The 15,432-nt window shown below is 39.3% G+C and overlaps 1 protein-coding gene across 1 annotated transcript in view; it reads left to right on the plus strand.

Moving 5' to 3' along the window:
- The window catches only part of LOC133635240 (collagen alpha-1(XXIV) chain), a 251,057-nt gene that overhangs the window by 28,229 nt on the left and 207,396 nt on the right, over positions 1–15,432 (plus strand). The window contains exon 2 of the mRNA XM_062028200.1: positions 14,809–14,879. Within this exon, the coding sequence (XP_061884184.1) occupies positions 14,809–14,879 (71 nt within the window). The remainder of the gene's footprint in view (positions 1–14,808; positions 14,880–15,432) is intronic.

Consider the following 15,432-nt stretch of genomic DNA (forward strand, 5'->3'; position numbering starts at 1 on the left):
CACTTCCTGTTCCGACCTTTACAACAATAATCCTTTCACAATAAGAGTTTGTGCTTACTAAGTGAACAATAATAAAATGTACACAAATGAGTCTATATCTTAACAACAAAGATATCAAAATACAGTACCATTTGATTTTACGTGAATTAGGGATGTCCGATAATATTTGACTGCCGATATTATCGGCCGATAAATGCTTTAAAATGTAATATCCGAAATTATCGGTATCGGTTTAAAAATTATCGGTATCGGTTTCAAAAAGTAACATTTATGACTTTTTAAAACGCTGCTGTGTACATGGACGTAGGGAGAAGTACAGAGCGCCAATAACCTTAAAGGCACTGCCTTTGCGTGCTGGCCCAGTCACATAATATCTACAGCTTTTCACACACACAAGTGAATGGAAGGCATACTTGATCAACAGCCATACAGGTCACACTGAGGGTAGCCGTATAAACAACTTTAACACTGTTACAAATATGTGCCACACTGTGAACCCACACCAAACAAGAATGCCAAACACATTTCGGGAGAACATCCGCACCGTAACACAACATAAACACAACAGAACAAATACCCAGAACCCCTTGCAACACTAACTCTTCCGGGACGCTACAATATACACCCCCTGCTACCCCCTACCCCCCCCCCCCCCCCCCCAACCTCAACCCCCCCCAACCCCGCCGACCTCAACCTCCTCATGCTCTCTCAGGGAGAACATGTACCAAATTCCAAGCTGCTGTTTTGAGGCATGTTAAAAAAAATAATGCACTTTGTGACTTCAATGATAAATATGGCAGTGCCATGTTGGCATTTTTTTCCATAAATTGAGTTGATTTATTTTGCGGGCTCGATGTAAAGTTGTGATTATTTATAGTCTTGACATGACACCCACTCCCCACATAGTGGTATTTCCCTCAGTCAACAGAGCAGTGTTTGTGGAGCTTTGTCTCACTTTGTGCAAAGACTGGTTAGCATATCGCTTTTGTTCTAATCATTTTTTATTGTTGTCAAACGACAGATATAAAACCACAATATGCCAGTGATTTTTTTCCTCCATATTACTCTCGAATGGTGTCAAACTCATGGCTTGGGGGCCACATCTGGCCCTCTACATTATTGTGTATATGGCCTGCGGAATCCTGGAAATAATATGCGTCAATAAAGTACTTCATCTTTTCTTATTAAATATATTTGTTCCTTCCATTTTGACAAAAAAATACATGCAATTCCATACCTTTTAAACTTTTATATTAGATAATGCGACAAATCATACATTTTATATATATTTAAATATCTGCTTAACCAAAGCAAGTTATCCATCAAGTTAAACATAAAAATAAATAAAACATGTTTTATGTACATTTTTTATTATATTTATTTATTTTTTACATTTTATTTATTATTTATTTAAATATTTTACAGTAAAATTCTGGCATCCAAGCTGACAGTTTTTTTTTTTTACTGTAAGAAATGCAGTAGTTTTCACATAATTTTACTATAAATGGCAAAACAATAGTACATTTTTTTGCGGTAAAAATATGGCAACTGAGCTACCAGTAAAAAAAAATAAAAACTGTGGTAACGTTTTTTCATTTACAGTAGTACGCCGTAAAATCAACAGCCATAAATTTTACTGTAAAAAAATTGGCAGCTCGGGTGCCAGAATTTTACAACAAAAAAACAGTGCTATTTGCAGTACTATGCTGTGAAGAACATAGCAAATTTTACGGTAAAATTGCCAAGATTTTACTGTGAAATTGCCAAGATTTTTTTTACGGTGTCCATAAAAAATACTAAAAATCAATTGCATAGGCAATTGTGTAATTATTTAATGAGGCAAATCCTTATACATTTACATTACCATTAATTCCGGACTACAAGCCGCTACTTTTTCCTACGCTTTGAATCTTGTGGCTAATAATACAGAACAGCTAATTTATGGATTTTTCTTTGCTAACGGCCATAATGTTTTGTGTTGGATAGTTTTCATTAAACACAAGCAGACACACTGAAATGGTGTGGTATTGTTTGTGTTATGGTGCCATTTTTTGGACGAGTTTGCCAAATGCAGGTGTTGCGGGTTGAAAATCTATTTTTTTGTTTTATTGCCTTGAACTGGAAGTAAGATAATCCATAGCAGGATTCTTGTAAGTTTTACAATATAACTAAAACAATTCATACTTACAAAACCGTCCTATGTGTGATATCAGTAGGAGTGTTTTCATGCATATTTGTACCTGAAAAACTTGTGTCGTTAGCATGAGCTTATATGGTACACATTTCCCACTGTCAGTGTTAGTATTATTAACTTACAATGGCATTCTTTTTGTATTGTATTGTATTGTTGTTTCAGTTTCACAAATTCCTCAGTTATTTCACCAAAACGTCACCGTGGAGTTATTAAATCTGTTTGGCTGATTAGAGAGCTAGCTTTCGCAGATAGTGGGTCCATTACGATGACTTCTGTTTTGTTTGATTAACTGTTTTACTGTCATTTTACAGACACAGTTTTGAAACAATTAATGTATGTAAATAAACATTTACAAGATTGTTTTGTCTAAATAACTAATTTCACAATGTATATATATGCGGCTTAAATTCCGGTGCGACTAATATATGGAAAACACATTTTTTCTTCTAAAATTTAGTGGCTGCAGCTTATATTTCGGTGCGCTCTATATAGTCCGGAAAAAACTGTATTTACTGTTACAAGCGGCCCTCTGAGGACAGCCATAAATGCGATGTGGCCCTCAATTAAAACAAGTTTGACATCCCTGCTCTAACAGAAAGCAAGCCAACAATGTATTTGGTTGCCAGGCAATTCATTTCGCAACACCTATGTCATTGTAGATGGGCTGTATTTTAAGGGCTGAGGCTCATGGATTCCTTTAATAGCTCTAACAGAGACACAGTGGGTCAAAAAAAATAATAGTTATCTGACTCAGCATCAGATGGTCCCACTTGACGGCCCAAAAGGGAGCTCGGGTTATATTTAGTTCCCCTCCCTCAATTTTTAATAACTGCCAGTTCAAACAACTAAAAGACATGTCCTTTTTTATTATTTTTCAGTAGATGAGTTATTGTATTTTATTTCCAATGTTGTTTTCTTTTACAATACTGCCTTTTCATTCAGTGTGAGTCTGTGCTCCCGGACATTGCATAACACAACTACATAACAAAGAGTGTGGTTTTGCACTCACACATTTTTTTCTGATATTTATTTGATTTCTCATTCAACAATGTCTGCTTCTTGTTTTCTGTCAAAAACAATACATGCCTGCCTGTCTGGGGCTCAGTCATGCATCTTCTGTGCTGGCCTAACTTTCTTCACAAACGCCATTAAAAATGAGACGTTTGCAAGGCAGCACACATGGTGTTCGCAGCTATCACACTCAAATAACAAGTCACTGGAAGCTTAACGAGCACACTTTGACTAATGGCACTCTCTCTAGCAAGACAACGTTCTTCCAAAGTTTTTTTTCTTTTTTTGGCCCCGCGATTGTCATCCCAAAAGTTGTCATGAGCCACTGCAGGTTGTGTCAGAAGCTTCCACTACGAAGACGCCTGTCAAAGTGATTGATTTGGTCTAAATGTTCACAGTACGCTTTGAAGCACATCATAAATGCATGGTTAAGCATGTGAAGCCCTTTTTTTGAGAGCAATATTAAAATGTGGCTCTTATTTCATTGGAAATCCTGGAAACGTTACCCTCACACCATTTTTGTTCCATGGCCCATAAGTGATTTGTTGTGTGGTAGGATTGGAAACTTGGACATGTGACTTCCCTGATTGGCACAAGGATGTTTCTGGACATGATTCTAGAAAAAATAAGTAAGTAGTTTGGAAAAGCCCATGTGGTCTGTACGGTAGACTCAAAAACAACACAGGTGCCTAATTTTCTGTTGTGGAACATGGTCTGTGTAACAAGTCAGAGTGGTGAACTCAGCATATGTCATGTTCATGTTAGGTGAGGAAATAGTTTAAATACCGTACTTTCCGGGCGACAGAGCGCACCAGTATTTAAAGCGCGGCCACCAAATTTTATAAGAAATAAATATTTTACATATTTTAGCCGCATCGGATCATAAGCAGCAGATATATACCGGTACGAAAGATTTTGTACCTGTTCATTCACATACCTTAATTGTTTCCAAACGGTGCCTGTAACACGGCAGTAAAACGGATAATCAAACAAAACAGAAGTAATCATCATGGACCCACCAGCTGCGGAAGCTATCTCTCCAATCAGCTAGAAAGACTCAATAACTCCACAGTGATGTTTTGGTGAATTTCTGAAACAGAAACAAGACAAAAAGAATGCCATTGTATGATAATAATAAGGGTGTAACGGTACGTGTATTTGTAATGAACTGTTTCGGTACGGGGGGGTCGGTTCGGAACGTAGGTGCACTGAACGAGTTTCCACACGGACATATTAAGTAGCGCACCGCACTGACAGACATAAGTAGCGTACCGCAAGTTGTGTAAACAATGCACACCGAGGCACAACACACGACATGCTAGCAACGACAACACGCAAAAGCCAGAGCTGGAAGACCCTCCTGCCTCGTTAAGATCTCCCGTTTGGGAACACTTCGGCTTCGCGGTGCGATACAACAATGGAGGATGAGAGGTGGACAAAGTGAAAGCGGTTTGCCGACATTGTTCAGCAGCAGTAGGGTATGCTTCTGGCAACACGTCAAACATGCTAACCCATTTGAAGTGGCACCACCCCCAAGTGAACATCGCTTCAACGAAGAGAAAGACGAGCGTGGTGCAAACAGAGCTCCCCACCGCATTCAAGCAGCCTCTCCTCGGCATGTCAGGCAGGGCTAAAGCTATAACAAATGCCGTTGGTGTTTTCATAGCAGCATATTTAAGACCATATTGCATTAAAAATTAGATTTTGACCCACTTCTATGGTGGAAGAACAATGAGCCCATATATCCTCTTACTGCCAAATTAGCCAGGCACTACCTCGTCATACCTGCTACCTCCGTGCCCAGCGAAAGGGTATTTTCCACAGCTGGAGACATTGTAACTGCAAGCAGGTCTGCTCTTTCTGCAGACAATGGGGATAAACTGATTTTTCTGGCAAAAAACATGAGGATTGAGTGAAAGTCTCCAGGGTTAAATGCTGGGGGAAAAAAGAAAAGTTAATCTGAGGCTGAGTTGATTTGAAACTGTTTAATGTTGCACTTTTTATATGTAGAAGAAAAGTTTTGTCATTTTAATTAATCTGAGCAACAACTTGAAGCAGTTTAATGTTGCACTTTACATGTAGAAATGTTGCACTTTATATGTAGAAAGGTTTTGTTAAGAAACCAATTCTGAGCCTTATCTTATTTAGTTTTCATTTTATATATGTTGACCACATTAACCCTGGCAATCGACCCTGTGTGTATATGTATGCTATTGTTATCCTTAGCATTCATGACTAGCTGCTGTTGCACTGATCAGCCTAGTGGTGGCTCACATCCATCACACACAGCTATGTCTATTTTGGGCAGAATTATTATAGTGTTCCTAATGTTAAAAGGATAAAGCCATTGTTTACAAATTTGGTAAATAAATAACCAGAAAATTTATATTTTGTTGTTTTCTTACTGTACCGAAAATGAACCGAACCGTGACCGTTACACCCTTAGGTAATGATATTACTAATATAGACACTTGTAAACGTGTTAGCATATAGTGAATATGCGAGCTTGATTACATTACGACAGCACAAATGATATGCATGAAAACACTCATTGGCATTGACATGATTGCTCTTTTGCATCTCAACAGTTGTTTTTCTCACTGCCATAGGGTGGAACCATCCTTGCCCAGGCACACTCTCCTGGTGTTGGAGTAAAAATATTTGAAGTTTTGGCACGAGCTGCTAGATTCAATCTGACCAATCTAAGTCTAAGACTAGATCTGACCAATCTAAATGTATGAGCATGAACTTGGATGAGAAACGTCTTCTATGACAAACCAAACAGTCCAGTCGCGATCGATTGAATGCCCTGAGAATACAATGACCTGGATGAATGAGAACATCCATAGGTTCACTACTACAGACATCATACATGGGACAGTTTAGTAAATATGAATTGTTTTAGTTATATTGTAAAACTTACAAACGTTGCTTGGAGTGATCAATGAAGATACCCTTTCAGGGATATACTTCCAGGTAAATTTTCAACCCGTAACACCTGCAATGAATAAACTTATCCAAAAGATGGCGCCATAGCACAAACAATAACACACTTTTTCCGTGTCTCTGTCGTGTTATATGTAAAGTATTTGTTGAATACAAAACATTATGGCCATTAGAAAAGAAAAATCCATAAATTAGCCGCACTGTTTTATAAGCCGAAGGATGCAAGACGTTGGAAAAAAGTAGCAGCTTATTGTCTAGAAAGTAGAATGTGTTAGTCAGTATAACGTTGCTGCTTCAGTGTATTCAACACTAATATAAGTTGTTGTAGTCTTCAGTCAACTAAAAAGCAATAAACAATTGGATCATGTACTGTGCTTAGACATCTAAAGCACAGGCACTGGGCCTCATCTGACCAGTGACACATACAGGACCACACTATTTGCACAATACCCTGTATTAGGATTGCCCGATACAGACAATATACAGTATAAATAATATAACATTTCTAGACGATATAGCTTTTAATACTATCGTTAGATCATGGTAATGCATGCATGTTCATAGCTGTGTACTGCATATTTGACAGCAACAATTGAGTGTCCTCAACAGAATGTAGCGTCCTCACTAGCGGCTAATGTTCCTCCACAGTGCAAAGCCACTTCTAAGTCAGCACACCTCACTTCTATGGCAGCGAATAAACTACATTTCTTACGAGTATCACTATCACCGGAGGATGAGGAATAGCTAAACGTGCCTACTTTAGGAAGATATGCTAACTTCAGGCTAGAGCTCTTGAACGCAAGCAAATGTCTGCGGAACGATGCAAATATCAACAATAACAATACATAATCAATACCACAGTGGTTAGATTGATTTGTTTTACTATCAAAAATAATTTTGTCGTTTTTGTTATTGTTTACAAACAGCACAAAAAAAGCTTTAAGGGCAAAAACCAAATAATTTAAATCAGCGCCAATAGTAGGAAATTATTTAATTTTTTAACTAATATTGTAACACAGTCATCCTGTGTTTTGTCTGATTATACTTGTGATCAAAAATGTAATAACAAATGACCAATACTGTCCCTGTAACTATCTGGTATTGGATCGATACACACATTTGTAGTATCGCCTAAAACTTATGTAAAGTATCCAAACTAGAGATGTCCGATAATGGCTTTTTTGCCGATATCCAATATTCCGATATTGTCCAACTCTTAATTACCGATTCCGATATCAACCGATACGATATATACAGTCGTGGAATTAACACATTATTATGCCTAATTTTGTTGTGATGCCCCGCTGGATGCATTAAACAATGTAAAAAGGTTTTCCAAAATAAATCAACTCAAGTTATGGAAAAAAATGCCAACATGGCACTGCCATATTTATTATTGAAGTCACAAAGTGCATTATTTTTTTAAACATGCCTCAAAACAGCAGCTTGGAATTTGGGACATGCTCTCCCTTAGAGAGCATGAGGAGGTTTTAGGTGGGCGGGGTTGAGGTGCGGGGGGGGGGGGGGTGTAGGAGGTAGCGGGGGGTGTATATTGTAGCGTCCCAGAAGAGTTAGTGCTGCAAGGGGTTCTGGGTATTTGTTCTGTTGTGTTTATGTTGTGTTACGGTGCGGCTGTTCTCCCGAAATGTGTTTGTCATTTTTGTTTGGTGTGGGTTCACAGTGTGGCGCATATTTGTAACAGTGTTAAAGTTGTTTATACGGACACCCTCAGTGTGACCTGTATGGCTGTTGACCAAGTATGATTTGCATTCACTTGTGTTTGTGAAAAGCCGTAGGTATTATGTGACTGGGCCGGCACGCAAAGGCAACGCTTTTAAGGTTTATTTGCGCTCTGTACTTCTCCCTCCGTCCGTGTACCACTCCGTACAGCGGCAATTTAAAAAGTCATAAATGTTACTTTTTGAAACCGATACCGATAATTTCCGATATTACCTTTTAAAGCATTTATCGGCAGACAATATCGGCAGCCCGATATTAACGGACATCTCTAATCCAAACCACAGAAGAATAAGTGCTTATTACATTTTAACAGAAGTGTAGATAGAACCATGTTACAGCAGAAAGTAACCAGATATTAACATTAAATTAGCACAAAGATTAATAATAGTTTTGAGAAAGTAATACAACCACAAGACACAAAGTTTGCAAGAGAGATTTCTCCAGGTCCTTTCTCCAACATGTTGGGTTAATTGGAGACGTGCAGTTGAAATCATCCTTAAGTGTGAATGTGAAGGTCGTTTGCCTCACCTGTCCCTGGTTGGCAGCCTGGAACACCTGGTTGCAGTTGCCAATCAGGCTGCTATTTATGCCTGCCTCACTTGTTCCTCAGTACTTGAGGGTTAATTATGTTAAGGACCTTTTGCTGTATGCATGACTGTTCCTCCTATTTTGAGTACAATAAAAGACTCTTACCTGCACGTCGTCCTCCCATTTCCTGCATCTTGGGGTCACAACTACCGCAGCCATGCGAGTTCCTCACATGGGCTACATTATGTGCTCTGACATGACTGACAGATGAGCAGTCCCAGGTGCACCCCGCCTCTCGCCTGAAGTCAAATGAATGGATACATGAAGAATGATCATGGTTTCAATGATTGAGGCATTATATGTTTGCGTTATTTGGGTCTTTTTTTCATGATTGCTGCTTAGTTCTGAGGGTATTTGAAAATGTGGTTAGTGTTTAGTATGCTAGACCAGGGGTCGGCAACCCAAAATGTTGAAAGAGCCATATTGGACCAAAAATAAAAAATAAAAAAATCTGTCTGGAGCCGCAAACAAATAAAATCCTTATATAAGTCTTATAATGAAGGCAACACATGATGTAAGTGTCTATATTAGCCTACTATCAAAGGCTGACGCAAATCTTCGTTGACAGAAATGTTGTATTTACATTTTTGTTCTACACATTTTTACAACATTGGAAAACATTAGTAAAATGGAGGCTTCTCACAAGATGAGATAACTTTCAGAAATTACTGGCTCAGAATGGCCAGAGATATAGATGTGTGTGTCCAAGTTAAAGGAAACGGCAGGCTGTCTTCTTCTAATAGATTTATTACAATCTTTGCAAGCTGAGGAATGTTTGCTGTGGTCTGGAACAACATGGCGCACAAAGAACTATGAGAAATGCAGCCAATATTACATACAGACAATGTGTCATGAGACATGCAAATATAAATTAAATACACAGAGGACATAAGTAAAGGAAATTAAATGAGCTCAAATATAGCTACAAACGAGGCATAATGATGCAATATGTACATACAGCTAGCCTAAATAGCCTGTTAGCATCGATTAGCTTGCAGTCATGGATTGACCAAATATGCCTGATAAGCACTCCAACATATCAATAAAATGAACAAAGGTCACCTTTTAAGGATTTGTACATGTAAACAAACTATGAAGAGTTCAAGAATCGCTGAAATTAGTAGAACAAAACGGTGCTTGCCAAATACTCTCATTAGTGAAGCATGTATAACATAAACAGTGGGATTTCTAACAATTAGGAAGGTTTGTGTCATGTTTGTTCTCCTACAGAAAATATATTAAAACAAACAAAACAAAATTTTCTTCATCTTTTTCCTTTGTCACACATCTCTGAAAGAGGTCCAGGGAGCCACTAGGGCGGCGCTAAAGAGATGCATGCAGCTCTAGAGCCGCGGGTTGCTGACCCCCGTGCTAGACAAATCAGTTTGCTCATTGGTGCTGTCCTGAATATCATTTAGATTGTGTACATTTTTTTCATCACCTAATCCTGAATATGGCCGGCTTTGCAGTTACAGTATGTGTGCAGTCATTAACCGTACAATGACATATGTGTTTATTAGTACAAAAAAGTTTTTAAATGGAGGAATTCAATTTTCAATACAGAAAAATCTCATTTTGTAATGGACTGCGCTAGCATTGACACCCATCCATCCATCTTCTTCCGCCTATCCGAGGTCGGTTCGAGGGGGCAGCAGCCTAAGCAGGGAAGCCCAGACTTCCCTCTCCCCAGCCACTTCGTCCAGCTCCTCCCGGGGGATCACGAGGCGTTCCCAGGCCAGCCGGGAGACATAGTCTTCCCAAAGTGACCTGGGTCTTCCCCGTGGCCTCCTACCGGTCTTACATGCCCGAAACAATTCCCTGGGGAGGCGTTGGGGTGGCATCCTGACCAGATGCCTGAACCACCTCATCTGGCTCCTCTCGAGCAGCGGCTTCACTTTGAGCTCCCCCCGGATGGCAGAGCTTCTCACCCTATCTCTAAGGGAGAGCCACGCCACGCCACCTGGCGGAGGAAACTCATTTCGGTCGCTTGTACCCGTGATCTTGTCCTTTCGGTCATAACCCAAATCTCATGACCATAGGTGAGGATGGGAACGTAGATCGACCGGTAAATTGAGAGCTTTGCCTTCCGAATCAGCTAGTTCTTCACCACAACGGATCGATACAGCGTCCGCATTACTGAAGACGCCGCACCAATCCGCCTGTCGATCTCACGATCCACTCTTCCCTCACTCGTGAACAAGACTCCAAGGTACTTTAACTCCTCCACATGGGGCAAGATCTCCTCCCCAACCCGGAGATGGCACTCCACCCTTTTCCGGGCCGGAACCATTGACAGCATTGACACACGCGGAATAAAAGCAATAGTAGTAAAAACGATCTATATTTCGCTGGCTTGCTCAATAACTTCTCAGGAATCTTTCCAACTCCTGGTCACATGTATTTATTTAGTCGTATTCAGTCTATATTAGGACTCAAACCATGACCCTGCGTTCTCTAAAGCCCAAGTCCTAATGCGTAATCTTCTGCTGCCCCAAATTAAAATCACTATTATTAATTATAACACAGTTGATGTAATGTTTGATTCCGTTAAAACACTCGAGGGTTTGCTCTGCAGTGCAGTTGCTTCAGTCAAGTGTCAACACAATCTTCTGAAACACGATACAACAACAAGCAGACGGAGGCTAAGTGTTGGGTCTTTGTCCGCTTGCAAAGGAACTCTTAAAAACGGACTGTGGTCTACATAACATGTAATGGTGGTTCTTTGGACATTTGTTTTGCATTGATTTTGTTTACAGACCATCTTCAAAACGCTTTTCTGACTGTCTTCATCTGAATGTCTTATTTACGTCCCAAAGCCCTTCTCCAGGCCAAGCGCCTTTTGACTGCGTCTCCACCCCGTCAGCCATGTTGTAGTTTTATTTAGTCTACGAGCCATTCTCCCCCACAATAAGAGGATAGAGAATGCTAAGGAACTTATTGAGTAGAGATTTGCACCGCAACTGGATTAAAATGGCGGACTCGCACAAAGCTCTTTGGGTAAAGTTTGTCTAAGTCTAAGTCTAAACCTCTGCCATAAAAAGAGATATCCGCTAAAGTAGCTAAGGCAAAAAATGTCACTAAAGTCTCAAATTCCAAACGGCTCTTTTGGAGCAAGAAGGCAATATTGTTTTATAATTATCCGTGCCATGCCTCCATGGTTTAATTTCACATTTTTGGGACTTATGCAGATCCCAAATATGCAAAAACTAAATAATTGTAACCTGTATGTTACTCTAATAAAGCACTGTACAAGTACTAAATAAAACAGTTAATGAGATGTCTGGGCTAGATCAGAAGAAACTAAATTCAGCTCTAGGAATGGAGAGTAATAAAGACTGAACACAGGTTTCAAGTTTAAATGGTACCAAATTATATTACAGAATAATAGGAAAAATAACAAACAAACATAAACATGTAAATTCAAATAGACATTCACATATTCCACAAGTTGACAGAAACGTTCAATATTTACAACAAATGTACTTAATTCAATCCTTATTTTTCTACCAACGATGGTATAGGCGCAACACAATTCAGAGTTCATTTAAACGGCCCCGCAAAGTCCACGTTGTGATGGCAGTGTCCAGGGGGTTTTAGTGAAGGGGCGGGGGAAAGGTGATTGTTCAGGAGGACCGTAATGAACACGTTGCGTTTTGGTGGAAAAGAAGGAAAACAGAGGGTGGCTGCTAAGGAGCCTCCTACCCGCCCGGGGCTCGGTTGGGTGGATTCAGTTCAGTTGGTTGGTTCGGTTCCAGGCATAAAACTTCACACAAACTCAATACAATTACAAGTAAAAGCATATAATTATAACTAAACAATACCGAAAAAAATAAAAGCATCAATAAGAAAACAAGCAAACAATTTACAGTCACATAATAATAATTACCATATAAATATAACCAGACAATACAAAACCAAACAAAAATCATCAACAAGCAAACTAATTTACAGACTCAGATAAACTATTACTTTCCTTTTAAAAACCTGTTTACTTTCAATGCCGGGGAGAATTTGAGGCAGGTTATTCCAGAGCGATACAGATCCATAAATAAAAGATTTCCGCAAAGCATTCTTCCTGGGACGAGGGAGTACAAAATGCCCCTCACTAGACGCCCTGGTATTATAGTTCTACTGTGAACTATTTGGGCCATGAGAAAAGCAGGAGTTTTACTACCGGTTACTGATTTCAACAATATTAGAGTGAAGTGAAGTGAATTATATTTATATAGCGCTTTTCTCTAGTGACTCAAAGCGCTTTACATAGTGAAACCCAATATCTAAGTTACATTTAAACCAGTGTGGGTGGCACTGGGAGCAAGTGGGTAAAGTGTCTTGCCCAAGGACACAACGGCAGTGACTAGGATGGCGGAAGCGGGAATCGAACCTGGAACCCTCAAGTTGCTGGTACGGCCACTCTACCAGCCGAGCTATACCGCTGACAACCTGTTCTGCACTGTTAGCCAGGAAAGAGAAGCATGTAGGGTGACCATTTCCATGACACCAAAAAGGAGGACAATTTGCGGCATATGACACCAAAAAGGAGGACATTATGCGGCATATCAATAAATTACTATGGTGTACATAGGACTCTGGTATACTCTTATTTATAGTACTATTTTGAGTGGTTTAAAGATGATGTTTGTGTGGCTGAATAGAAAAAAAAATATTAAAGTCAAGTGTTTGTTAACAGTATTTGTATTTATTCAATACATTGTGGTGTTCAAAAAGTGACCACTGAGATGAATCTTTTCAAGTGCAGAGTGCCACAAAGCATAACATGTGTGGACTTAAATGTAAACAACAATTAACAGGTAACATATATAATTTAAAAAAAATGTGAGCGACATCAGACGTGCACACTGTGGCTACACCAGCGTCACACCTGTCCCAAACCTGACATCATAACAATGTAAATGTTTTATTAAAATAATTTTCTGATATAAGTGATTTTGCCCTCTTACGATGACAATAACAAAAAAAACATGTTTTTCATGACCTATGTGCTAGTATTGTATGTCTGGCTGCGGGTCCTGCCTTTAAAAGAAATGTTACCCCTTTCAGAGATTACATTTAGTTACTGTAACTTTCTGTCTGTAAAATACATCTTTTCATTAGCATTTATGAAATCTAGTGACAATATTTCATGAATAATATCCTTAGATTTTTTAATAAATGGCTGTAAAATAAGCACACATCTGATTGAGGAGTCAGTGTTACAACCTGGCATTTACACATTGTGTGGCGTTGGGGTTGTCCGACTTTTTGTGAGGCCATAAACGCAGCACTGGCTAAGTGCCATGAGTGTGTGTGTTGGTGCAGGTGAGCGAGCGAGCGGCTTCTGTTGATATGACGGATGATTAGGTTTAAGCCTGGTTTGTATGGCTGAAAATTACCAGTTTTTATAGATACAAGTTTTTTTTACTCATGTTTTTGGTGTGGTTACAAACAGTTTTGCTCAATAAAGTGATTGATGGAATTCCTGTCCATAAAGTGTCTCGACAGATGATAATTGAACTGTGTTGACAAAGATTTTTTATCCATTGGGGCCACTCTTGTTGTCACCTGTCACTCACAGAGTTGCATTGCAAAATCATACAGAATAAATTGTAATGTGTTTATTTTGTTTAAAGTTCAGATTGGATTTTTGATTTCCTGCGCGGCATTAATTTGCTGTGCGCATATGACGCTGAATGGTGCGCCATTGCACAGGCGCGCACCTTAGAGGGAACGTTGGACTCTTGTTTACCTTTTTAACCAATGATAAGCAGATTTGTATCCGACACCGCTCTTAGCCAATCATTTCATGTGTTACTGCGTTGGGGGAATTTTTTACGGTCTATGATTGGCTATTGCGCTGCAGCCCAGCAAAGATGAAAAAAACTCTGCTCTTCAAGCCTAGTGCCTCAAAAAGGAGGACAAATACGTGTCCGGCTTGATGCTGCGCCGGACGCCGGACAGGGCATTAAAAATCCGGACTGTCCGGCCTAAATCCGGACACCTGGTCACCCTAGAAGCATGCATTTGGTTAACATTGGTTCTTAGTAAAGCTCTCTTCCTGATGTGTTCAGAAATGCTCATTAGAAGTATCTTTTAGAATCTTTATGTGAAATCTGAGCTGTTAAAGATAGCAAAATATAACATATTCTTGAAAGTGATTATATGATATTAGGGGTTTGTCTTGCAATTTGTCACACAAGATGCCAATCATTTACTTACCTTACGCACATGTTTGTACTGCATAGCTTTTGGTCCGACTACAAAAATACCTGCAAGGACGCTAAGCAAACCACTCAAACACTAATTTGTGTTTTCCTGTCTGTCCCCTTTAGGTGGAACTTTCTTCTGCTCCTGTCAGTATGCTCCACAGTACACTCTGGAGACGACGACTATCTAGCACAAGGTACATAGCAGAACTAGGTTTCTTACTAATATGATCCCAGGAAGACAAGGAATAGCTAAACATGCTACACTACACACCGTAGGTAGATAGGCTAACCGCTAATTGCAAGCTAGAGCTAGTGAATGTAAACAATGTCGGGAAATTGATACTAATATCAGCAGTAACGGAACCAAGTAGTATAATATCAGGTTGATACCACAGTGGTTAGATTGGTAACTCTCAAAAAATATATTGTTGTTTTTGTTATTGTTTAGGAAATTAGTCCGTAAATACATGAGGGCTTTAACTAAAGGATTTAAATCAGAGCCAATGGTAGGTCATACTTAAATAAATTGATTGATTGATTGATCGTTTTTGTCCAATTAGAATTGTGATCAAAATGTTTAGCATTCGCTGATCTGGAACATTTTAGGTATAAGTGTCAGCTGGAACATTTTAGGTATAAGTGTCAGCATTGGTATGACCAAAACCTCCCCTTGGTATTGGATCTATACCCAAATTTGTAGTATTGGCCAAAATGAATGTAAAGTCACCAACCAACAGAAGAACAAAT

This window comes from Entelurus aequoreus, linkage group LG19 (assembly GCF_033978785.1).
Source record: "Entelurus aequoreus isolate RoL-2023_Sb linkage group LG19, RoL_Eaeq_v1.1, whole genome shotgun sequence".
NCBI classification, from domain to species: Eukaryota; Metazoa; Chordata; class Actinopteri; order Syngnathiformes; family Syngnathidae; genus Entelurus; species Entelurus aequoreus.